This window comes from Schistocerca serialis, chromosome 2, assembly GCF_023864345.2.
Source record: "Schistocerca serialis cubense isolate TAMUIC-IGC-003099 chromosome 2, iqSchSeri2.2, whole genome shotgun sequence".
Taxonomy (NCBI): domain Eukaryota; kingdom Metazoa; phylum Arthropoda; class Insecta; order Orthoptera; family Acrididae; genus Schistocerca; species Schistocerca serialis.
Genome location: NC_064639.1, coordinates 435,794,417 through 435,820,889, shown reverse-complemented (window position 1 = coordinate 435,820,889; position 26,473 = coordinate 435,794,417). Strand labels below are relative to the sequence as shown.

Sequence of the window (26,473 nt, the reverse complement as noted above, 5' to 3'; positions counted from 1 at the left end):
AACACAGTCAGAAGCAATATCTCACCTGCAACAACAATGATGTCTTGTACGTTGTTGGCAACTTTTGACTGGAGACAATTACATGCTGCTGCTTAAAACAAGGTCTTTCGAATATTTACACATCATAGGATCATAAAAATGCCATCAGTTGTTCATAACAAGAAAAAAAGTATATAAATTAGCAAATAAATAAAGTAACAATCCCGATTTACACTACTCCTGAATTTTTGGGTGAATACAGGGTGTACATAAAGTGTGGGAACATTTTCAATTATTTATTGCACAAGAACCAAACATTGTACAAATATCATACATATGTCATTTTGAAGAGAAACCTTGAAAGTTTTTTTTCACGTGTATTGCCACAGCATAGTTTGGTAATTTGCTGATAGTCAATGCTAGTCACAAACATGGTGAGTTCAGGTGCGGAGAGAGCTTTTTGTGTGTTGGAGTTTGACAAAAACAAGTGTGCTACACTTGTTTAATGGATGTTTAGAACCAAGTACAGTAAGAACCCACCAACAAGGGAGGCCATTTACCACTGGCACAACAAATTCATTCTGATGTGTTGCTTGTGCCTGGCAAAGAGCAGCGGACATCCCAGTGTGAATAAAGTGAATGTGGAGCGCATACAAGAGACATTCATAAGGAGTCCAAAGAAATCAGTGCATCGTGCATCCCATGAACTCAAAATGGCTCCAATAACAGTGTGGAAAGTCCTGCAACAGAAGCTGTCTATGAAACCATTCAAATTGGAGCTAGTGCAGAAGCTCAATGACAATGACAAGCGTTTTGAGTTTTGTTCACAGTTGCAACAATTGAATGAGACTGGGGATGGCATTGTTGATTGCTTAATTTTTAGCAACGAAGCCACTTTTTACACTAATGAGAAAGTGAACAGGCATAGTTGTAGACTGTGGGGTACAAAGCATCCACATGAATGCACTGAATTTGAGCATGATTCCTCAAAGGTAAATGTTTTTTGTGCCTTGTCCTGTCGAAAACTGTACGGGCCATTCTTTTTCGCTGAGAGCACTGTCACTGTATATTCCTACTTGGACATGTTGCAGCAATGGCTGATGCCTCAAATGCAATCGGACTCTCCATTCATCTTTCAGCAGGAAGGGGCTTCACCCCATTTTCATCATGAAGCTTGTGGGTAGCTGAACATGGAGCTGTCGCATCGATGGATCGGGTGTGCTACAGAAGGGGACAGCTGTTTCATGAAATGGTCTCCCCGATCATCAGATCTCACTCCATATGACTCTCTTCTGTGGGGACACATTAAAGATCTGGAGTATGTACCGCCTCTGCCACGTGATGTAGCAGAGCTCCGGGAGACAATAAGGGAAGCGACTGCCACAATCGACGATGCCATGCTGGGATGGGTATGGCAAGAATTCGATTACCTCATTGACGTCTGCCAGGTCACTCATGGTTCGCATATCAAATGTTTGTGTGTGTGTGTGTGTGTGTGTGTGTGTGGGGGGGGGGGGGGGGGGGGAACTTACAGGGTTTCCCTTCAAAATGCAATATGTGTGACATCTGTATAATGTTTAGTTTTTGTGCAATAAATAATTTAAAGTGTTCCCAGACTTTATGCACACCCTGTACTGTTGAAAATGTGTGTAGAATTTTATTAAATAAACTTTATGGTTTTATGAAGTACTGCAGAAACGTTTTTACAAATATTTTCACAGTACTTTCAAGTTAAATTATCAGTGTGGAGTACTGTATTAGCACTTCGGTTGTATACTGGGATTTAGTCTACCTAGGGAACCATTGCCCATGATACTGCACTTATAGTATTAAGATTACTGAACATGAAAATATGCCAAATACGAGGTGAGGATAAGAAGGGCTAAAGTAAGAGAAATGTACATTTCTGTATGTTAAGATTACAGAAACAGCATCAGTGAGTTACTGACCAAGAGCAGGTCACATTTAGGAGATATTTACAGCTGTGCTATTAGCAGAAAGTATACAAATGATACAAGTTGTATTATTAGCGTTCAGACTGTGATGGTCACTTGCATTTTTATGTTGCTGAAGTGTCCATAATAATACGTGAATAAGCAACTACGATGCATTATGGATGTCCATCTTATTGCATGGATGAGGGATTTCAACTGATGATATATGTGAGAAAAAGTATCACCACAGCTGTATCTTGAGAATGTCTTTATTCTACCACACGACTAATTTCGGCAGCACATTACTGCCATTTTCAGGCCCCACCACTGCCAAAAGAGTATTTGATTTCCTTGTCAAATTTATTGTGTGATCCTTGTAGCAAATGTAGGCTATCTTTCGTCAGGAGTCTATACTCGACAATGTGTTGAATTAGTAGACTTCTGCTGAAAGCTAGCCCACATGTGCTAATAATAAAATCAAATATTCTTTTGGCAGTGGTGGGGCCTGAGGATGGCGGCAATGTGTTGCCAGAACTATTTGTGTGATACAATAAAGATATTCTCAAGATACAGCTGTGGTGGTACTTTTTCCCATATTTATTACAGTATTTTATGGACTATAAGACACATATTTTTCTTCAAAAAATTGCCTCCAAAATTCGGGTGCATCTTATACTCGAAATTAATACAATAATGTTCAGTATTTGATTTTAAATTCCCAACAGTCTTGTAAATGGCTATGTATTCAATGCCGTGGGAAACCTATCTATATTTGGCAACACTGGACTCAACTGGCAGCAGCAGTTCACCGATGCGAAGAACATGAGTTGTGGGGATTCACAAGCTTGCTAACACAGACTCCCTCCTGCCCTGCCATCACAAACCCAGAACACTGTCTAGCCTATGATGCATTGTTGCGGTCTACAGTGCCAGTGAACTTAAATTGAAAGTAATTTGTGTTATCGGTAAGAATACGGTATTTTTGTTAGTAGCTGGTTTTATAATAGAAAAAAATAAAAGATATTCATATAATGTGGGCTATAAACTGAAAGTAATTATGTCCATCTGAAATGTTACACACTGTTTTCAGATGCTGTCATATACAACATGTGACTTTTCTTTGTTTGCTTAAAACCAGTTCAAATAGGTGGTTGAAACTTAAAACTACAACTGATTATTCACCAATAAAGAGAATAATGTTAGATATACCTCCTCTTCTTCAGTACTCCTTTCCAATACTTCTGAGTTCAGTTTCAGACACACTGGAAACTCTGATTTCAATTCATTGCTGTTGCCAGCCTTTTCAGTGTCATTATCCACACTACGCACATCTGCAGTTTCCTGGTTCATTTCAATCTGTTGCATATGGGAAAATACGTTAGTCTTTCAAACGTACCTCCTGACACAGTGGGTTAGTATGTTATACTATGTATACAAAGCAATGAATTAATAAAATCATATGCTTTAGTCAGACAAAACTTTGATTTCACAAGAAAAATACTTACAAAGCACTGGTTGTCATTTAAAATACTACTATTAGTGAGTGAATCAAAATTTTATCATTTTGTTAGGTAGACTTTTAAATAGCTGATGTAATGTGCAGAAAACTCAATTTTATAACTCTAAATTAAACTTAATTTTACAGGATACATCATAAATCTTCCACGTTATTCCCTAAAGACAATGCTATGATAATTAGTTACTTTACTGAATAAGAGTATTTCTGCACTAAGATGGAATGGCTTTATCTCTTTAACAGTATTAAATGTTTCTTCCTTTTAGTATGTTATTGATGTACATGGCCATACACCACAAGTCAAAAATTTGTGACTGAGATAAAGGAAATCTCTCAAAATTCTGAACATGGACATAATGAGTAGACAATATACATTTTTATTATCATACAGTGTTTAGAATGAGTCCTCAAGCTGTGCAACACACATTTTAGCAACTTTTTCCATTAATTTTTGTATTACCTCCAAAAAATTCTATTCTGTAAGAAAGATTCAATGCAGCTGTTTAGGCCAAATTTTTCATATCCATATTAATTGCCCAGATTAGTACTCTTGTTACACCGTCAAATGCACTGATGGAAGATGGGGAACTACCAGAAAGTGCCATGAGGCCAACTTTCAGCAAGTGTGCTGCCAGCAAGGAAAACACAGCATCTTCAGTCAGCCAATCACACAATATCAGCTAGCCAGTTGATTTAAGCCTGCGTGTCCACAGGATAACCGTCATTCCCTCTGAGTCAGCTGATGCCGTGCTCTGATGTAAACAGCGCTTCCGTAGATGACTATGTCTACATATTTTTGTGGATAATGAAGCATACTGCTTGCACTGTTGTGCAACTCCATTACATCTGCATGTGACACTTCTAGAGTGAAGTTAAAGTTTCCACCTACGTGACTGACATACTTATTCAGCCAAGAAAATTAACTAACTACTTCGGTGCTTTCCAGTGCTGCCTAACACTTTAAACACACTTGTGTTACTGTACTGTAACTGGTTTGTATTCAGTTTAAACTCATGTACATTAAATTAGTTGTGCAAATTGTTTGATTTTCTTTTGGTTTAGGACAATTAATCTATTTCTGTTCCATGTTGTCACAAAAAGAACTGTCATAATGAATGCTAAACTGTTCAATTTATTTTCTGGGTAATTTATATGTGAATACCACGTTGAGTTCCTAGAATGAATCTTTCATTCTGCAGTATGCAATACTCTTATCCAACAAGCTATCCAGCCACACTTCATAGTTCATTTCACAGATTCGATTCACAAGCATCCATCTTCCAAAACCATTACAGGCTGTTCTCAAATTTATTTCTCAGAAACTTACAAACTGATCATGATACAGAAACCCACTGCTCTAAGAATAGTGGGCCATTTTCCTCATGTAATCGTGCAGAATAACATTTGCTATTAAGCAATTTAGTTTTCAGCAGCCATAATACGATACTACTGTTCACACACAGTTTCCTCAGTGACGAATAGAGGCCACTTCCCCACAATTAATGCAAGTGCCATTATCAGCGACTAACCAGAACTGAACTGACACACTGTGTCCCTTTTCCAGATTCTACTGAGCACCATGTACATATATGTAATCTCTAAGATATAAATGTATTAGCTCTAGAGCAGAGTTGAAATATGTTCACAGGTGCTTCCCACAGCATTCAGTTGTTAATTAATTACAGCTCTCATGACAGTGCAGAGTTAATTACAGACCCATCAGGTATGCAAGCTGATTTCGTATGACATAAAGTTGATGCAACATTAGCCTAACAGGGTCTGGCTAACTGAACGTCAAGTAGCGATTTTCTGTGCTGTCACAAAATAGCAGAAACTTTATTTCACTCCTATGTGCTCATTTGGCAGTGACAGTCATATTTATGTAGTAATTCTTTTATTGTACCTTTCCAACCTCAGATCACAAAAATGGTATCATTAGTGGTTTTGATTTCTTAGAAAGTCAGCAAAATAAAGTACGAAGCAAGCAAGCAAGGCTTGATAGGTCAATGAGGACCAACCGACTGCCGTGCTATCCTCTGCAACTGGCATCATGGAATGCAGTGTGCATGAGTGTGAGGTCAGCACACCATTCTCCCCATCTGCTGTTGACTTCATTGACCTTGGAGCTGCTACTTCTCACTCAAATAGCTTCTCAATTGGCCTCACGAGGCTGAGTGCACCCTGTCCCAATCCTCCCACCAATTTCTATATATGGCTAACACATACCTAAATTACACAGTCACTATATAGGGACAGACAAATATATGGGAATACCAAAAACACAACACATCACCATGCATAATACAGTGTACGAAAACTGCTGGCATTCAAAACAGTTTCTAGTCACCTCAGAATCGATAAATGCAGGCCCTATATGGTTTTCGAGGGAGTCCTATGACATTCTTCCTGCAAATTAGTGGCAAGGTCAGGTAACAATGATGGAGATGAACAGTGGTCACACACGCTTCTCTCCTCAGTAGACCACAAAGGCTCAATAACACTGAGATATGGCAACAGTGATGGCCACAGGAAATATGATAATTCATCCTCATGCTACAGAAACAGCCATGCATGATGAGAGCTGTGTGAACAGTGGTCCTGTTATCCTGGATCACAACATCACCACCAAGGAACAAATATTATACTATGGGATAGATCTAATTAGCCAAAATGGTCACATAATCCTTGGCAATAATGAAACATTGCATACTAACCACAGGGGCCATGGGATACCATGATATGGCTGTCCAAATCATCACCAAACACAGTTCCCCATTCCCCATGTTTAATTCTTGGCAGCAACCATTCTGCATTGCAGGCTTGGAACAACGACTGCAGATGTAAACCTGATCAGAAGTCGGAAACAGTGTGAAACAAAACTCATCTGCCAAATGACTTTTTTCCACTGCTGCATATTCCATGTTTTATGGCTTCAGCACCACATTTTCACATTAGGGGCACTTGCATAATTGTGTGTTGTTTTAAAATTCCAGCTCACCCTGCAATTCCCAGCTTATGAAGCTCCCTTCATGTTGCTTTGGTCCAACAGAATTCATGAGTTCAGTTCTGCAGTGGCTTTTATAGCTGTCACCCTCTCATTTTTTGTCACAATCCTTTTCAATGATCATCTGTCATGGTCGCTCAACACACTCTCCCATCTACATTGTGATCTGGTGGGTAATGTTTTACCCCTTTCTCTACATGTGATATAAATCTTTGATACTGTGCCTCTTGAAACACCAAACACTTCCTCTCGAGCATCGACAACTTTCCTGCATTCAAATCCACTTAGCTCCGACACAATACACTCACAACTGCACAGAACACTGTTCTAAGCATGAGACTGAAACTTGCACCATCTTAAGGGCAGTGCACAGGTGCTGTTTGAAGTCAAATACAATAGTGCCGCCAGGAAGCTTGGCTAGCACCTGCATTTATGTTCAAGCACACATTTGTTATGGTGTTTTCATACATTTGCCTAACGACTGTATATGATACAAAGAAATAGATAAATTGTAAAAAAACAATAATGTAAATTCCTGTTTGGAGAAACACAAAAAATAAAGGAAAGGCAACCACTCAACTTCAGCAGACCAGCACATGGAGCATACATACACACACATCAGTGTGCAAAATGTGAGTGGTTGCTTTTCTTTATTTTAAACAGTAAAAATTGTAAATAATTAGATAGAAAGTGAGGAAACATGATACAGCTTTGTTTAAAGTTTAATGTATGTGCACCAGGATTGGAAATTGCATTAGGAATAATTTTTATAAAAAATACATTAGTCAAATGTTGTCTATTTTTCTGCACACTTTCAATAAGTTGTTACTGTGGGTTTTGCAGAGTGCAGAGGAGCACATCACCTTGGGCATTGGTGATTTCCTCTTCAATTTGTGTCTTGAGATGAGCTAGGTTTCTTGGTCCATACTGGTAAACACACTCTCCAGATTATCCCATAAATAGAAGTCAGGGTGAAAGGTTGGCATATGGTGGTAGCTAAGCAAAGTTACCGTTCTTTGAAATTGTGTGATCCCCAAAAAATCATTTTACTGAGGCCATAGATTGACAGTGTGTGATGTAGTTCCATCCTGTTGAAACCAGGGGTGCTGACTGTCAAGATTTGGAAATGTACAGAATTTTAGAGCCAGCAATGTCTCTAACATGGTCAGGTATTGTGCAAACATCAGTGTGACTGCAGTGCATGGTTCACCCCCAAAAAATTAAGAGCTTACTGTTCTACAATAAGGCATAATACAGCTTATGATAATTGTTGTACCTTGAAATGGACACTAGTAAAGTTAAGAAGGGCTTCCTGGACTCCAGCAATGGAAGTTCTGATTATTAATGTAACTACTTCAGTGAAAATGGGGTCAATGGGCACCCAGAGATTTTGCATGCTCACTTATTTTACCCAATGATTTTTCACAAATATGCGGGATTGGGACACAGTAATTAGGATTAAACTGAAGTTCATGGAATATGATTCCAACAATCCAATACCCAACAATGTAATGACACGGCAAGTTTTCGCACTGAACAACAAGGACTACTTTCGATAGCCACTCTCACGGTATCAGTATTTCAGGAATATATACAGTGTGTACAATCCCAAACACACACAGTGACTGCATGTAATGACAAAAATTGACCAAGGGGTGGGGTCTGATAGGAGACAGTTTAAACAGACACAATTTTCCACTTACTGATCAAATTTAAGTTTTTAAATTTTGCTTGTGACTTGATAACAATTTTATCATTACTAAAATTCAAAGCTATATAAGAAAGAAAAGAAAAGAAAAGAAAAGAGTAGTCTGCGTTTACTATCACTCACTAAAGTTCAGTACCTTTCTTCAACTGCATTTCTGTTCAAGCTGAATTAAGCAAAGAATAGTGACACAATTTGGTTGAATCTTAAGTTTTCAGAGTATCCTAAAATTCCTTCATGGGGAAATGATTGGGAATAGGAGAAAGAACACATGTATAGTTGTTGAACGGAAGGAAAAGTTCATTCAAAAAGTATATCAGGAGAGTACAAAGTGCAGGACATTAGTAGGATGTACTAATGGACTAACAAGATCTGAGTACCAAATTATCGCAAATAAACGGATATCGCTACTCACTGAGACAAAGATATTTGCTCAAAGTAAATATGTAGCAAAGAAACGACTATGTGTAACTCCAAATGAACAAAAACTAAATGCAGGTAAGATTTGTGGAAATACTCTATCCAGTCACATTAATGTGAAAATGCATAAAAAGCCTGAATAACCACCTTTTGCAGTGCAGACTGCTGCAAGGCATGCAGGACAAGATTCAATGAGGATCTGAAAGGTACCAACAGATCTGTACCGATTCCAGTGCCATAGCCATAGGTTTCTTGGTTGTGGATTCACAGGGTGAACAGCCCCATCAAAGTGGTCCCACAGACTCTTGATTGGGTTTCAATTTGGGGTGTTTGGTGGCCAGGGGAGTACGGTAAACTCATCCTGGTGCTCTTTGTACCACATAAATACAATGCGACTGTGTGTCATGTTGCATTGTCCTGCTGGTAGATGGTATCACGATGAGGAAAAAGAAACTGCATGTAAGTATCAAACAATGGAAAATCCAGGATGGAATGTAACAATATTAGGAAGGGAAGTTGCTACTCACCATATAGCGGAGAAGCTGAGTAGCAACTTTCCTTCCTAATATTGTTACAAACTTCATGTAAGGGTGGACGTAGTCCCCAACGATAAGTAGATACTTGTGTTGAGCCACTGTGCCTTCCAGAGTGACATGGTCACCCAGGGAGTGCTACAAAATTATTTCCCAGACCTTAACAGTCCCTCCTACCACAAGGATTCTTACAAAGATTCTGTAATTCTATCTTGTATAAATGGAAGAATAGGAGCAACTGGTCAATGACTTGCAGCAAACTGATATCCATCAGCCACAAATTTATGGAATAATTTGCTTTCATGTTTCATGCCATAAACACCAATGGCCATCTGTTCGATGGAGCATAAAATGTGATTCATCTGAAAAACTAGATGTCCACTCAGTGGACATCTAGTTGCGATGTTGGTGTGTAAATTTCAGCCTTTGTAGCCAATGAACAGCAGTCAGCAAGGTTGCATGAACCTGCACCTGTTGTGGAGGCTTGCAGACAGCAACATTCACTGAAATGGTCATTGAAGAGACCCTTTGTTCATTTGAGAGGTCAGTTGCTCAACAGTTGCCTGTACACGTCTCCACAGCCGTCATTCATCCTTGTCATCTACAGCCTGTCATGCACAACAGTTGCCTTGGTGCATTTTGGAGAGTGCCATTTTGTCATGCATAGTATACTTTAAACATGGTAGAACACAAACAGTTTTCAGTTTTTCCACCCTTGGCCTGAAAGCCAACGACCGTGCCCTTTCGGATGTCAGATACATTGCTCTGTTTTTGCATTATGGCAACTATTATGCTGTTTTCTATATCCCCCAATAAGCTAAAACATACTGTCCACTTGTACTGCTGCCACCTGCTATGTGTGAGTGGTTATTGCACGCTGATGCTGAACTGAGGCAATGGTCACATTAATGTGACTGGACCATGTATGAGTGGGGATTAGTCAATATGAGGAGGAAGGTGGCAAGAGTAAAAATAAATGTTAAAAAGGAGGGAAAAAAAGGATAAATGAGGACAAGAGAATATAAATACACACATGAAGAGGCAAAATAAAGTAGAGAGATGGAGAGAATCCTACTGCAAAATGTAAAAACACAAGAAGAAGAAGGGAGACTGTAGGTACAAACACAAAGCCCCATTATTCTTAGTTATGAAGCACTAATGATGGGTAGGAGGAATAAGGTTATCTAAGTGCTGAATCACATATCTGCATTACTGTTGTAAAGTTGCACAACATTCTCATTAACAGTGACAACCGATTATCAGTGGCTAGTTATTATAACTAATAATTTTGTTGTGGTCACACCAATATTGTCACATGTAAAGAAATCAATTCCAAATCCAAACCCAGAGTTGTAAAATATTTAGCACTGAAAGCATTTTTATTATGGACATCTATGTATAGACAGAACAGAACTGCATCTCAGACAGTGTGTGTCACTATTTATTACACAAATACTGAATATTCCACAACATACAAGCATTAAAAACGTAAGAAATTTTGAGAACCTTCTACAAATGATAAGATTTGGACTGGTGACGTGTAGCATGCCAACCAGTTGTGCTAAACCCACACTGCACGCAGCACAGGTCACGGCATTGCTCCCTCTCCTGCAGAAACAGCGACGTACTGTTTCAGAAGTTCTCACTGGAGCTGCCTACAGCACCCTGGATATAGTCCTTGTGAGTGGTTGTCTGTTTGACAGACTAGAGGATCCTTGTCATCGGGTCATGTTATTGCTCACTATGATGAGTGTCAAATGCAACCCCTCTCGTGCAAGTTCGCAATCACTGTGCAAGCCTTCAGTTCCCTTAACCAAGAAATCCTGTCACTGATCCGCACTTCAAGACTGTAGTGCAGCGTCATATGGAGGATATGGATAAAATCTTTGCACTTTTATCTTCTTGATGAAGGGTCATAATCCTTAACTTCATTCGTGATGTCCAACAAGCGACAAAGGATATTATATGGCCAGAAATAGCATTTTAGTAACTTTTCTGATAGTTTCACATTCCAGACATGTGTAAAAATCCATACCAAGTCTACCTGGCTGTATCTCGTTGGCTGGTGCTTGGCGCTATATTGCTCTCGGTCCTTCTCCTGGGTATACAGCGATTGTATGCAAGTTGGGAGGCTTGCTTCTTCAGTCCTATTGAAGGGATGTTTTACATAGTCGTTCTGAGTTATCCGGTTGAAATGGGGACAGTGTATCAACTGTCATTTCAGCCACACGACAGTGGGGCACAAAGAATGGTGTGAAGCCTGTATATCTTCCTTCACTGAGTTATATGTGAATGTAACAACGGGAGTATTGTCTCACAAACTGTCTGTTCGATGTCACAATACATCGAGAGCATATCTGCCAATGTCTTATTAAAGTGTTGTGTGTGACCACTCGTCTGTCGGTGGTAGGTAGTTGTCATCCTGCGGTTGATGTCGCAACATGAACATATCTCTAATACTAGTACAGACTGAAAACCTTTTCCCCTATCAGAGAGCATCACAAGGGTTGCTTCAAAATGTTGTGTTCTACCAGGGACCTGTCAATTTCTGGAGCTTTGGCAGTCAGCACAGCTTCAGGTAGATATTACACATTGATACCTATTTGTCAACTATCAGAATCTCATGAGAGGTCAATTCCAATTTGGTGGAATAGCTCTGCACAGGCGGAATTGCTATCAAATGCCCTGGAGGTAAATGTAGTGTATGCTTCCATTACTAGCATTCCTTACAGTGGTTCACATTGTGTGTAGCAAATCAGTAGAGAACTAGCTAGCAATACTTACTTATGAATCTGTATAGTGTCTTCAAGAATCCCAGGAGACCAGATGTTGGAGTGTTGTGGAAATATTTCAGGATAGGTGGCTGTAGATGAGCTGCGATGATGAGCAATCATTTATATCCCATACAATTGTAGATCCTCTAACACCTTATCACTTGGTATTCTCCTCTGACTGGTTTCTCCTTCTTTAAGGGCTCTATGGTTTTCAGCAGTGCTGGATCTCCACTCTGTTCAGCAGCATTCATTTAATGCAGTGATTACTGAGGTTTCAATCATGTTGCTATGTTCTGCCACAGGATTTCTTGATAGGCAGTTGGAAACCTTGTGATTGCATCCGATTTTGCATTTCCCTGTGGCATTGTGTTCTTGAAGCTTCAGCAGCCGTCTCGCCAATTGATGCCAGTTGACCCAATAGGTCCTTCAGGCTAGTCAGCCAGCACACGTAACGGTGACCCATCACAATGAGGAATGGTTTACCAGATAAATACTGCCAGAACTTGTTAAAAGCCCAAACAACTACAAGGTACTCTTTCTTGGTTGCAGAGTGGGTCATCTCAGTCATGATGAGTACTTAGGAAGCACAAGCTATAACCTTTTTTGGCAGTTTCTTGTATTTGCATTAGAACTACACCTATCTCATAACTGCTAGTGTTAGTGTGAAGTTCTGTCTCAGTATCTATGCCTTTCAATGCTAGGACTGGAGAATACGTAGTGAATTCTTACAGATTCAGGCTGCGGCTTGTGGTCTTAACACAGTTGAGTAAGGTTTTCAGGTGGCTTAGATGTTCTTCAAGTGGCTTTTAAAAAATGACAAAGTTATCCATATAGCAAATACATCATTTGATGTGTCAAAGCAGGATGTCCATCATATGCTCAAATGTGGCTGGAGCATTACATAGTCCAAATGGCATAACTCTGAATTTGTAGAGCCCGTCAGGTGTAATGAAGACAATCCTTTTCCAGTCAGTCTCATCAATCTTGATTTGCCAGTAGCCTATCTGCATATCCTTAGATGAGATATATTTTGTTCATTTCAAGCTGTCTTGGGTATCACCAGTGCACAGCAATGATTAGACAGCTTTTTCCACCAGTTTGTTCATTCATCAGTGGTTGATGCAAAAACATCACATGCATCCCTCTTCTTCACAAGGACCACAGAAGATAAGTAAGGACACTTTAAGTTTCAATGATTCATGCTGCAGCTTCCTCACAAACTGTGTGTCATTTAGCCAGTGACCCACTGTATGAGTGTTGGCTACTAAGTGCAGGACCACCAGTTTTCATAAGGTGTTTTACCATGGGCTGCTTGGTCTGTCTTTCCTCCACTGTGGACTCTAAAGCATTCAAAAATTAGTGCAGAATGGCTACAACTTGCCAACATTGTTCCTTAGTCAGGTCAGATTCTATAGGCAATTTGATAGGAGGTTCCTCAACTGTATTATTTGAACTAATAGTGGAGCATAATTCTTTGTCAGTGGCACTGAGCTGCCCACCCTGGTCTGTTTCGGCTGTTCCTAGGAACATACATTTAGGGGTGAGTTGCAGCTGCTCCTGACAATTAGTGATCCAAATTCTCCCTGACCACTTGCAATGCTTACTATCATCACTGGGATGGAGGTTGCTTTTGTGAGAATTAGTTTTTTGCAATTGAAAAAAGCTTTACATTTTAAATGAGCACCTCATGTCTTCAATGGAAAACAACTGCCCGAGTCAATCTATTTAGTGTGCTCATTGGAATAGCTTTGTCAGTCTGGAGCTCTGATCTTCCATAATCTATGACTGTTTGTGATGCTTGCAAGAAGTCCCATCTGAAAATAACATAATGACCATACTCCGTCAGTGTGAATTCAAAAGGCCACATTCTGCCAACAATACATACTCTTGCAATACATGTAACTGTTCCTGTTGGCTGGACATATTTCCCATTTGTGACCTTCAGCCCAATAGCTTTCATATCATGGAACATAGCCTTCTTTAGCTGACAACAATAAGCATTTGACATTATAGAAAAAGAAGCCCCTGAGTCAACTGCCATCTGGATAGTTTGGCATCAATGAGATTTCCCAACAACTTGGTAACTGTCATCTTCCATCCTCCAAATGTCCATTCTTCTGTGGTGCGTTATACTTGACAGAAGAGTTGGCCTGATTATCAGTTGTTGTTTGATGGCTGCAGCATAAGTTTCGGCCTGGAATTTGTCCCAGCTACGAGCTTCTCTTCACGGTTTTCGATCTACTGCAGGGTTATGCTACCAAATACATCGTGCCATCCCACCAGTTGTATTTGGTGACTTAGTCAAATCCTTTCAGCCATTTTGTCAGGTTTTGACCAGTGTCTCCGTAAAACACTGGTGGATGCCTGATGTGGTGCTGATTTAGTGCTGTTTTGGAATTTGCCTAGTTGGAAACTTGCTGATGCAAATGTTCTGAAGTAACTGGCATCTCCAGCAAATAATGTCACACCATAACCATAATCAAGTCCAAATCCGAAAGCAGGATCATTAATGAAGAACAACACCTAGCACTGAAAGCACATTTATAACAAACAGCAATGTTAAACAGAACAGAAATGCCTTTTGGATGGCGAGTGCTGCTATTAATGCAAAATGAGGGCTGATCAATAAAGACTAAGACTGATATTTTCCTGTAGCTTCCATGGGAGATTCCTTATTTTTCAGCATCAATATCTGAAAAGAGTGGATTTTTATGTATGATGTCTGTAGGCAGCAGAACTCTTGTATCAGTAAGTTGGTAGTAATGCTCTATTTTATAGACGTTCTTTGCATTTTGCATACCAAATCATGGAGGTGATATGAGAGGAACAACGTGGTTTGTTTGTTTAAACCATACAGCCAATGAAATTTATTGAAAACTGCAGCAAGCATATGGTGAAGATGCACTACCTCCTGCAACAGTGTTTAGGTTGTTCAAAGATTTCAAAGAAGGCTGACTTGTCTCTGTTAAGCAAGGTTTCGGCTTCTGCTGTGACTGAAGTCAACATAAAAATAGCTGCTGTGATTGTCAGTGGGGATCTGTGGATAATCTCAGTGAAGTGTTGAGAATTTCATATGGCAGTGCCTTTACGATTGGCAATCTCCATATGACTAGTATTTGTGGCCATTGGGTGCCATGTCTGTTGACTTCCAAAAAAAGGCTGTGTGAATCGAGATAAGCCGTAAGGTGCTGCATCTCTTTGCTGATCAACAGCATGTGTTTCAGGAATCAATTATCCCCGGAGATGAGTCAAGGCTTCATCGTTATTATCCTGAAGGAACATGTGCGAAAGTTGTGATGGTGATCGCATTTTTTGGCTGTGACAGAATGATTTATCAGTGTACAACTCCCCCCTCAGAATACTGTTACAGCAGCATACAACATGTCAGTTTGGCTAAACTGAGGAAGCACATTGCAACAAAACAACCAGAACTTTCTTGGACTGGGTGGTGACTTCATCATGAGAATGTGCGCCCTCACATCGCAAATCAAGCCAACTAGCTTCTGACTCAATTCAACATTACCTGTGCACCGCTTTTGCCTTATGGCCCCGATATTGCACCCTGCGATTCTCCCCCCGGCCCCCCTTTCCACCACTAAAAGCAAAACTTTGGGGAATTTGATTTCTCTGAAGCAGTGCTCAAGAAAACAGGTTATTCGCATGGACCTGATAAAGAATATCCTGCACCATGTGTTCAAGGAGTGGGAGAGACATTATAGAAAGTACATTCAAGTAGGGGGGGGGGGGGGGGGGTACACTTTGAAAAAGAACATGTAAACATCGAAATGGAGTAATAAACATCCATAATAAAAATCAGTTTCAGTCTTTGTTGGTTAATCCTTGTACAAAACAATTTAAGAACCTTCTAGAAATGGTAAATACTAAATAACAAATACTTGCTAGTGATTGGATTTGAAATGGCAATCCGGAGCGTACCAACTAGTGACATTAACAGCTATTCCACACTGCGTGCAGCAAAGGATGCAGCAATATGAAACATGCTGTTAAAGGTAATGGGCCATTGGCATTTCAGACATGTGCTATAACAGTTTTGGTTTCCTTTGAGAAAGTATCTTTTAACAATGCTGGGGCAAGAGTACACAAAGTGGCAAAATGGACAGACTAATTTTAAAATTAAGCCATTCACATAGTTAAGGGACAAACCTTAAGCTGACACAATTAATGAAGCCTGCAGAACTTAAGTATTATATTAACAGAATTTGGGAAAAATTATATGCAGCATCAATTTTATTTATGGGCTTAAATTAATGAAATCTGTCTTTGGTGTAGAAACTAATTAATAAGTTCTATTCAGTAAAAAAACTAATACTTATTCCGTGATCTGGAAAGATACTATTCTGTGTGGGTTGCATTATAATAGCTCAATAAATTTTCTTTGATACATTTGTGTAATTTAAGAATTTATTAGGTTTCTGGTACCCTCATTGGAAGTGTGTCTGCTACAACAGATAAATTTCCTGTGAAGTCAAACAATGAAACAGTGGGAATTATTGGTATGACAGGGTAGCAAACTGTCCTGCATTTTTCCATATTCAGAGCACTTTGTTAGATATACTTCTACTTGGATATACTGCAGGAGAAATTTTTATCTTCTTAACAACTCCTATACAACAGAGTAATTCTTGAGCACAATTAAGCAGTAATTAAGAAACCTGAAAATGGCTAATACATAGATCACATAATGAGCACTTCTTTATTATTCCACATGGAAACCATCCACAAGAATACTGAAGACTGGACAGGCAGAATGGATAGCTAATGAGTACGCAGTGAATTGTTAAACATGAAGCATCAGCTCTATTGCTAGAGCACAGGATGGAAACTGGCTGTGACTTGAAGCAACAGTCCACCCATCTTTCTAAATCACATTCTCACATTCATATAAATCATCTAGGGAAGCTACTGGAAAGCATAACACAACAGCTTGCCCTCTAACAAGGTAGTGCATTAAGAACCAGTTTTTCTTATCTTCTTCACAAAGAAATTATTTTGTTATAAAGTGGTGTCTACGCAATGACTGGACAAACTATGCAAAATTTCTTTACTTCAATATACATAATCATATGCAAGAGCCTTTTTAATTCTGTAATAGGCTAAATCATTCTATACTGTTATCAGTTAAGACGTAAAGTGTGCCGTTACAATAAGTATTAATATTACAAGTGAAAACATCTCATAGCCATTAAGAGTCAATTATCCTACCCTCGTCTTACAATTTTTGCTTACAACATTTGAAAATTTAATAGAAAAAATGAAGACAGAAACCTACCGTTTTTGTGGCACTATGTGCAGAATTCTTACGTCTTTTCCGCTCTTCAAACTGAGACTTAACTGTCGTGAAAAATTTATCAAAGTACTGTTTAACTGCCAAAAAAAGACATTCAGTTCTTTTCCTAGCATTTACTTCAAACTTTTTCCTTAACTCAGTAATTTCTTCTGCATATTTTTGCTTCAGAATATCAATTTCTTCTTGGAATTTGTCAGCATTGTTCATTAAAACAGTTTCATATCTGGCATTCGAATTATGTATTTCTGTTTCATATCTGGATTTTAAATTTTGTAATTCATCCTTGTATTTCAGTTCCAAATGTTGTATTTCTGTCTGTTGAGATGCACTTAGGTCCCTCACTAAGGTTTCAACCTTAGCCTCATAGTCCTTTTTTAATGTCTCCCGCTCATTAGAGTACTTTTTTCTTAATTCTTCTTTGATTGTTTGCAGTTGATTCTGATAGTCTGTGATATGCTTCTTCGCTAAATCCAGCTCTAAATCTTCTTCTAGCTCCCTGAAGACATTGAAGTGTCATCAGTATTTCAAAGAAAGAGACTTTCTAAAATTACAATGTTTATCCCTGTAACCTGCACAATTCAGCTAATATAAGAAACCCTTTAAAGCAAATCAATAAAAATTATTACCTTAGGAATTAGAAAACATAAAAGACACTTAAAGATATGGAATGTGGAAGAGGGGTACCTGTTCCCCAAGAGATAAAATGTGAGCATCAGAATAGTGTTAATATGCATACAAATGAAACTATATCCTGAGATTTTGAAACTTTAAAAACAGAAGAAATGGTTGAAAGAAATTAGGGAAAGTTTTAGGAAGAATACATAGGTAAATGCAGTAAACTATTTTATTGTGATCTCTGGTTAGAAGAGAGAAATCTGCACGTAAAGAAGAAGAAACACGAATATACAGTCCACTTTTCCAGATGGCAGAAAATGTTCACAATGCAAGCAAGAAAATAGAAATTCAAATGAGCCTGAATAACATACAGACAGAGATAACCTCACTGGAATGCAAAAACAGAAATCCGATGCAGAATGGGGGAGTTTTCACTTAAGGGAGAGGGAGGGAGGAAGAGAGGAGGGGAAAGAGAGGGGGGGGGACAGGGAGAGGGGGGACAGGGAGGGAGGGAGGAAGAGGGAGAGAGTAACTGGTACATACAACACTAACGGTGAAAAAGAGAAAGTTGAGGAGGAGAATATGTAGTGGAAAATAACAAATTGTCTTTTGGATAGTAAGAAGAGGGCAACAGCAAGAAGCATAAAAAATTATAAAATTAAGACAGCTTATGAGAGTTACGCTAAAAACAGGTGCATTTTTTAATGAAAAGTATAGTTAATATGATGCCTTGTCATGGTTCAGTGAAAGAATTAATTCACAAGTATGCCTGTCCAAAGGAGATATACATTTAATGAAATTGGAAATGGAAGCCGACTTAATTATCAGCTGGGTTAGTTTGGAAATGGAAGCTGACTTAATTATCAGCTAGGTTAGTTCTTTAGACAGTAAAACGTTTAACATTTAAGAGACTTTTTTCACACTTCTTATACTTGTTGGCAATGAAGTAAAATTTAGTGGAGAACACAAAAGGAACAACAGTTTCTACAAACACTATCAAGCATTGAGGCTTATTCACATGCAGACTACTGTGGCCTTACAAGATTCTACATTACCTACATATCTAGTTGAATTACCTAATGAATATTTTTGCATGTGCATCTCTCATTTATAGCCTCAATATATCTTATGCTACAGACTACTGATAACACAAAAAGGGCATATCATAACACAGATAGTAGAACTTTCTTTACTATGAAGATTGCCTGGAAAATAGAGAATTACTGATTTTACAAAAATTACAAACAAGACTACATTTCCTTCTACTACTCCACTTTAATTTTTTTGTGGTTTAAGGAAGCAATCAAATTAATGTAAAATATAAATAATTACTTTAATTACGATTTGGAGGCAATCATTTGAGTTCCTGAATCCACTATTATCTTGTATGGAATACAACTTGAACTCTGAGTTAAACTTGGGTCTTATGGCATTTAGATGCATTTGTGGCCTTTAGATGCACATCATGTTCAGTAGTAATTGAAAAAAGTGCTCTACTGAAAGAAAGCTGCCTAGCACTACTCTCACATTACCTAAATTTATCAGTTTATCATACACTCAAATCACAAACAATACAGTATTGTGCATATTAAGGCACAGCACACTTCACAATCCCTTAAGAATAAACCATAAACATATGTAAACGGGCATTTAATATGTTAACAATATTAACAAAAGGATAATATTAGGAAGGAAAGTTGCTACTCACCATATAGCGGAGATGCTGAGTTGGGATAGGCACAACAAAAAAGATTCACACAATTATAGCTTTCGGCCATTAAGGCCTTTGTCAGTTTCGTATAACTGAAACCACTGCGAGCAGCAGTACCAGTGTATGATGGGAGTGGTAATTGGTTGGGGGTAAGGAGGAGGTTGGGGCAGGGAGAGGAAGGGATAGTATGGTGGGGTGGCGGACAGTGAAGTGCTGCAGTTTAGACAGAGGGCAGGAGAGACGGTGGGGCGGAGGGGGGGAGTAGCAGAAAGGAGACAAATAAAAAGAAATTCAAAGACTGGGTGTGGCGGTGAAATGATGGCTGTGTAGTGCTGGAATGGTAACAGGGATGGGGCTGGATGGGTGAGAACAGTGACTAACGAAGATTGAGACCAGGAGGGTTACGGGAATGTAGGATGTATTGAAGGGAAAGTTCCCACCTGCACAGTTCAGAAAAGCTGGTGTTGGTGGGAAGGATCCATATGGCACAGGTTGTGAAGTAGTCACTGAGATGAGGGATATCATGTTTGCCAGCGTGTTCAGCAACTGGGTGGTCCTCTTGTTTTTTGGCCACAGTTTGTCGGTGGCCATTCAGGCGGACAGAAAGCTTGTTGGTTGTCATGCCTACATAGAATGCAACACATTGGTTGCAGCTTAGCTTGTAAATCACATGACTGGTTTCACAAGTAGCCCTGCCTTTGATGGGATAGGTGATGTTAGTGACCGGACTGGAATCGGTGATGGAAGGAGGATTTATGTGACAGGTCTTGCATCTAGGTCTATTACAGGGGTATGAGACATGAGGTAAGGGTTTGGGATCAGGGGTTGTGTAAGGATGGACGAGTATATTGTGAAGGTTTGGTGGATGGCGGAATACCACTGTAGGAGGGGTGGGAAGGATAGCGGGCAGGACATTTCTCATTTCAGGGCACGGCGAGAGGTCACCGAAACCCTGGCGGAGAATGTAATTCAGTTGCTCCAGTCCCAGATGCTGCTGAGTTACGAGGGGAATGCTCCTCTGTGGCTGGACTGTGGGACTTTGGGAGGTGGTGGGGGACTGGAAATATAAGGCATGGGAAATTTGTTTTTGTACAAGGTTGGGAGGATAATTACGGTCTGTGAAGGCTTCAGTGAGACCCACGGTATATTTTGAGAGGGATTGCTCGTCACTGCAGATGTGACTAGGCCGTACGGAAGGGTATTGAATGGGTGGCAGCTGTCAAAGTGGAGGTATTGCTGGTAGTTAGTAGGTTTGATATGGACGAAGGTACTGATGTAGCCATCTCTGAGGTGGAGGTCAACATCTAGGAAGGTGGCTTGTTGGGTTGAGTAGGACCAGGAGAAGCAAATGGGGCAGAAGTTGTTGAGGTTCTGGAGGAATGTGGATAGGGTGTCCTCACCTTCAATCCAGATAGCACAGATGTCATCAATGAATCTGGACCAGGTGAGGGGTTTAGGATTGTGGCTTTGTAGGAAGGATTCCTCTAGTCGGCCCATGAATAGGTTGGCATACGATGGTGCCATGCAGGTGCACATAGCTGTACCTCGGATTTGTTTGTAGGTAATGCCTTCAAAGGAGAAGTAATTGTGGGTGAAGATATAGTTGTTCATTGTGACTAGGAAGGAGGTTGTTGGTTTGGAATCCATAGGCCTTTGGAAAGGTAGTGTTCAACAGCAGTAAGGCCATGGACGTTAGAAATGTTAGTGTACAAGGAGGTGGCATCAACAGTGACAAGCAGGACACCGTGTGGTAAAGGGACACGAACTGTGGAGAGTCGGTGGAGGAAATGGTTGGTATCTTTAACATAGGAGGATAGGTTCTGGGTAATAGGGTGAAGGTGGTGGTCTACGAGAACAGAGATTCTCTCAGTTGGGGCACAGTAACTGGCCACAATGGGTTGTCCTGGGTGGTTGGGTTTATGGACTTTAGGAAGCATGTAGAAGGTGGGGGTGCAGGGAGTGGTAGGGGTAAGTAGAGTGATGGACTCGCGGGAGAGGTTCTGGGATGGGCCTAAGGATTTGAGTAGTGATGGAGATCCCGCTGGATTACTGAAATGGGGTCACCGTGGCAAGGTTTGTAGGTGGATGTATCTGACAGCTGATGGAGTCCTTCCATCAGGTAATCCTTGCGGTTCAAAACAATGGTGGCCGAGCCTTTGTCTGCAGGTAGGATTATAAGGTCGGGATTAGTTTTTAGATGGTGGGATTAGGTTCTTTCTGCGGATGTAAGGTTAGATTGCATGTTGAGGAATTTAGGGAATGATAGTGAGGCAAAGTTTGAAGTTAAAAAACTCTGGAAAGTTAACAGGGGGTAGTTTGGAGGCAGTGGGGGTGGATCATGGTTGGATAGAGGAGTGAACTGAGTTAGGTAAGTTTCAATAGTGGTCTTTGGTTGAGTCTGGCTGGTCGGGTTGGTGGCGAAAAAGTGTTTCCACTGTAGGGACCGGGAGTAGGAAAGAAGGTCTTTAGTAAGTCCTGCATGATTGAATTTGGGTGTGAGGCCAAAGGTTAGGCCTTTGGAAAGGACTGATATTTCTGTGGGAGTAAGGCTTCTGGAGGAAAGATTCATGACTGTTGTTGCGGGTCTGTTTAGGTTCTGGGTTCTGTGTGGTAGTGGGAGGGAGTTTTGGAGGGTTGGGTAAGTGTAGTAGGTCTGTGAGACAGGGTTTGTCAGCTAATAGTGGATGTTGTAGAGGTGGTGAGATCTCATTCTGGAAACATCCCCCAGGCTGTGGCTAAGCCATGTCTCTGCAATATCCTTTCTTCAGGAGTGCTAGTTCTGAAAGGTTCGCAGGAGAGCTTCTGTAAAGTTTGGAAGGTAGGAGACGAGGTACTGGCAGAAGTAAAACTGTGAGGACGGGGCGTGAGTCGTGCTTGGGTAGCTCAGTTGGTACAGCACTTGCCCGCAAAAGGCAAAGGTCCTGAGTTCGAGTCTCGGTCTTGCACACAGTTTTAATCTGTCAGGAAGTTTCATATCAGCACACACTCCACTGCAGAGTGAAATTCTCGTTCTAGATCTAAAGCGTGTAACTGCAGGATAATACACACATCAAAAAAAGTTTTGCATCACCTAGTTCCGGGGGTTCTGGTACCTGTACAGAAAATTGGTTGGTTGGTTGGCTGATTGGTTTAAAAGAGGGAGGAAGGGACCAAGCTATGAGGTCATCAGTCCCTTGTTCTTAATAAAACAATGCCACAAGTGTGAGAATAAAACGGATGAGACATATAACACAAAATGGAAAGAAAGGAAAAGCCACAAGAATGAAGGAAAGGCAATAAACCCTACTAGGCACAAAAGAGGAAAAGAAAACAACAGAGATGCTAGAAACAGAAGAGAGTAAAACAAGAAAGCAGATTACAGTGGCTGGCTGACCACGAGAACAAAAAGAGAAGCCAGCCTTCTGCAACACATTAAAACTTCCACCCTAAAAGCACTAGGGTGGAAGACACAGAGGGACAAAGGACATGCAATAAAACCTACATACAATTAAAAAAACCCATTCTCACAGATAAAGCTTAAAACTAAAGCTGCTGCTGTGGCATTGTCACCAAAGAGCAGGCAGGCATGCAAGAGGTGGATGACTGTTATTTGGGAGTCACAGCGACACATAGATGGGTCCTTGCGACAGAGCAGTTAACCATGCGTTAGCCATGTATGGCCAATGCAAAGCCAGCAGAGGCCAACTGATGCCCTGTGACAGGACCGCAAGGAAGACTTCCACACGTTCGTCATCTCTTTAATGTTACACAGCTGTTGTGCATACTGTTATGTCATTCCATCTCCCAAAGCCTGAAAGCCCTGTGGTGTAAGAAAGAACGCGGGTCAGCTTCGGAGATACCCATCTCCAGAAGCGGTTTCCGCATCGCCTGTTTGGCCAGCTTGTCGGCAAGTTCGTTGTGGCAAGTACGTGGCTTGGGATTCCGGTGTGTCCAGGGGTCCAGACAAGCACCACTGAACGACGGGACTGTTCCAGGGCATAGATGGGCTCCTGGATGGATGCTACCAGAAGATGGCAAGGGTAGCACTGGTCGATAGCTTGTAGGCTGCTCAGTGCATCAGTACACAGCAGAAATGACATGCCAGGGCATTAGCCCTGACCTGGGCCGCTGATGCAGGAGATGGACTGCTGCTGGTGGGAAAAGGAGACTGTAATTCAGATGCTCAGGAAGACTACAAATGTGTGCAATGTAACTGGTGAGCAGTTGTACACATCGGAACTGCAATGGCGGGACCCCAGCCTCCACCAATACCCTGGTCACCGGACTAATCCTAAAAGCTCCTGTCACTAGTCGAACCCCACAGTGGTGCACAGGGTCAAGTAAATGCAATGCTGAGGGCACTGCCGAACCATAAACAACACTCCCATAGTCAATTTGGGATTGGACAAGGCTCTGTAGAGCCGCAGCAGCACAGAGCAATCTGCACCCCAACTGGTGTTGCTCAGGCAATGGAGGGCATTGAGGTGCTGACAGCACTTCTGCTTAGGCTGACGAAGATGAGGAATCCAAGTCAATCGAGCATCGAAAACCAGTCCTAAGAATTGATATGTCTCCACTACAGTGAGTGGATCATCATGAAGGTGAAGTTTTGGGTTTGGATGAACAGTATGACGCTGACAGAAGTGCATGACACCTGACTTTGCGGCTGAAAACTGGAAGCCATGGGCTAGAGCCCACGACTGCGCCTTGTGGATGGCTCCCTGTAGGCGACGCTCAGCAACACCAGTATTGGAGCAGCAGTACGAAATGCAGAAGTTGTCTGCATACAGAGAAGGTGAGACGGAGCACCTGACAACTGCTGCTAGACTGTTAATGGCCACTGAAAGTAGAGAGACACTCAATACAGAGCCCTGCGGGACTCCATTCTCCTGGCTATGGATGGAATTATGGGAGGCACCGACTTGGACACAGAAATTATGGAGCGACAAGAAGTTTTGGATAAAAATCGGGAGCAGGCCCCGGAGACCCCACTCATACAATGTGGCACGGATATGCCGCCGCCAGGTTGTGTCGTATGTTTTACATAAGTCAAAAAAGATGGGAACCAGGTGATGCTGTCTGGAAAAGGTTGTTTGGATGGCAGACTCAAGGGGCCCAAGATTATCAGCGGTAGAGTGACCCTGGTGGAAGCCACACTGGCATGGAGCCAGTAGGCCACGTGACTCCAGGACCCAACCCAACCACCAACACACCATACATTCCAGCAGCTTAAAAAAAATGTTGATGAAGCTGATGGGCCGATAGCTATCCACATCAAGCGGGTTTTTACCGGGTGTGAGCACCGGAATGATGGTGGTCTCCTGCCATTGCAATGGAAAGACGCCATCACACCAGATCCGGTTGAAGACGATGAGGAGATATCGCTTGTAGTCAGATGAGAGATGTTTAATCATCTGGCTGTGGATCTGATCAGGCCCAGGAGCTGTCGGGGCAAAGTGCAAGGGCACTGAGGATCTCCCACTTCGTAAATGGGGCATTATAGGATTCACTGTGGCATGTGGTGAATAAGAGGACGTTCCCTTCCAGCTGCCATTCGAGAGTGTGAAAGGCTGGGGGGTAATTCTCCGACACAGAGGCTCAAGCGAAGTGCTCAGCTAAGTGCTCGGCAATCGCGTTTGCATCAGTAGATAACACGCCATTTATGGTAACACCATGAACACCTGTTGAGGTCTGGTACCCGAAAAGACATTTGATCTTTGCCCAGACTTTGGAAGGTGACGTATGGCACCCAATGGACAAGACGTATCTCTCCCAACACTCCTGCTTCCGTCATTTGCTAACTTGGCGAATGCGGGCACGGAGCCGTTTAAAGGTTGTTAGGTGGTCCAGGGAAGGGTGCCACTTATGCTCCTGTAGAGCTTGCCGACGTTCCTTAATTGCTACAGCAACTTCCGGCGACCACCAAGGGACTGCCTTACGCCTCAGGTGCCCTAAAGAGCAAGGGATCGTGTTTTCTGCAATAGAAACAATTGTTGTAGTCACCTGTTCAACCATCACATCGATGTTACCGTGTGGGGGACATTCAACAGTGACATCAGAGGTGAAAGTTTCCAGGTCTGCCTTCTTAAAGAAGCCATCTGGGTAGGCGTCTGTGGGCCTGATGCTGGGGCAGTGACAGGAATATGGGGAACTGGTCACTACCACACAGGTCGTCATGTGCTCTCCAGTGGATAGATGGGAGAATTCCTGGGCTGCAAATTGATAAAGCAATGGCCAAGTAACTACCATGAGCCACACTAAAATAAGTGGCAGCCCCAGTATTTAAGAGGTAGAGGTCGAACTGAGGCAGTAAAGTTTCGACATCTCTGCCTCGGCCAGTAAGCACACTGCCACCCAACAAGGGGTTATGGGTGTTAAAATCTCCCAAAAGTAGGAAAGGTTTAGGGAGTTAATCAATCAGTGTATCTAATACATTCCAGGGTACTGCACCATCTGGAGGAAGATATATGAGGGTCACTCCAAAAGAAATGCACACTATTTTTGTAAAAATACAGTTTTCATTCTCATTGTGTGAAAGTTTTACAGTGTGTAGATACATCCTTCTCGCTTGTTTTCAAACTTAGTTCAACCTGTTCCCGTGAGTGGCGCCATCACAGCATGTCTTCAAGATGGCTGCTATACTTGACATTCATCAGAAGCAACGTGCTGTCATAGAATTCCTGTGCTGTGAAAACGAGACAGTGGGAAACATCCACAAGAGATTGAAAAAGGTGTATGGAGATGCTGCTGTCGATTGTAGTACAGTTAGTTGGTGGGCAAGCAGGTTACGTGATGAAAGTGGGCACGGCAATATTGAGGATTGTCCTTGCAGCGGCCGGCCTCGTACTGCACACACTCCAGACAATGTGCAGAGAGTTAACAAATTGATGGCTGCTGACAGACGCATCACAGTGAACGAATTGTAACATTACGTTGGGATAGGGGAAGGAAGTGTTTGCACAATACTGAAAGTGTTGGCGTTAAAAAAGGTTTGT

The 26,473-nt window shown here is 41.3% G+C and overlaps 1 protein-coding gene across 1 annotated transcript in view; it reads right to left on the bottom strand.

Moving 5' to 3' along the window:
* LOC126456042 (A-kinase anchor protein 9-like) overlaps positions 1-26,473 on the bottom strand; it is a 499,264-nt gene that overhangs the window by 244,856 nt on the left and 227,935 nt on the right. The window contains exons 18-19 of the mRNA XM_050091796.1: positions 17,156-17,669; positions 3,123-3,269 (exon numbers count right to left, since the gene is read on the bottom strand). Of these exons, the coding sequence (XP_049947753.1) occupies positions 3,123-3,269; positions 17,156-17,669 (661 nt within the window). The remainder of the gene's footprint in view (positions 1-3,122; positions 3,270-17,155; positions 17,670-26,473) is intronic.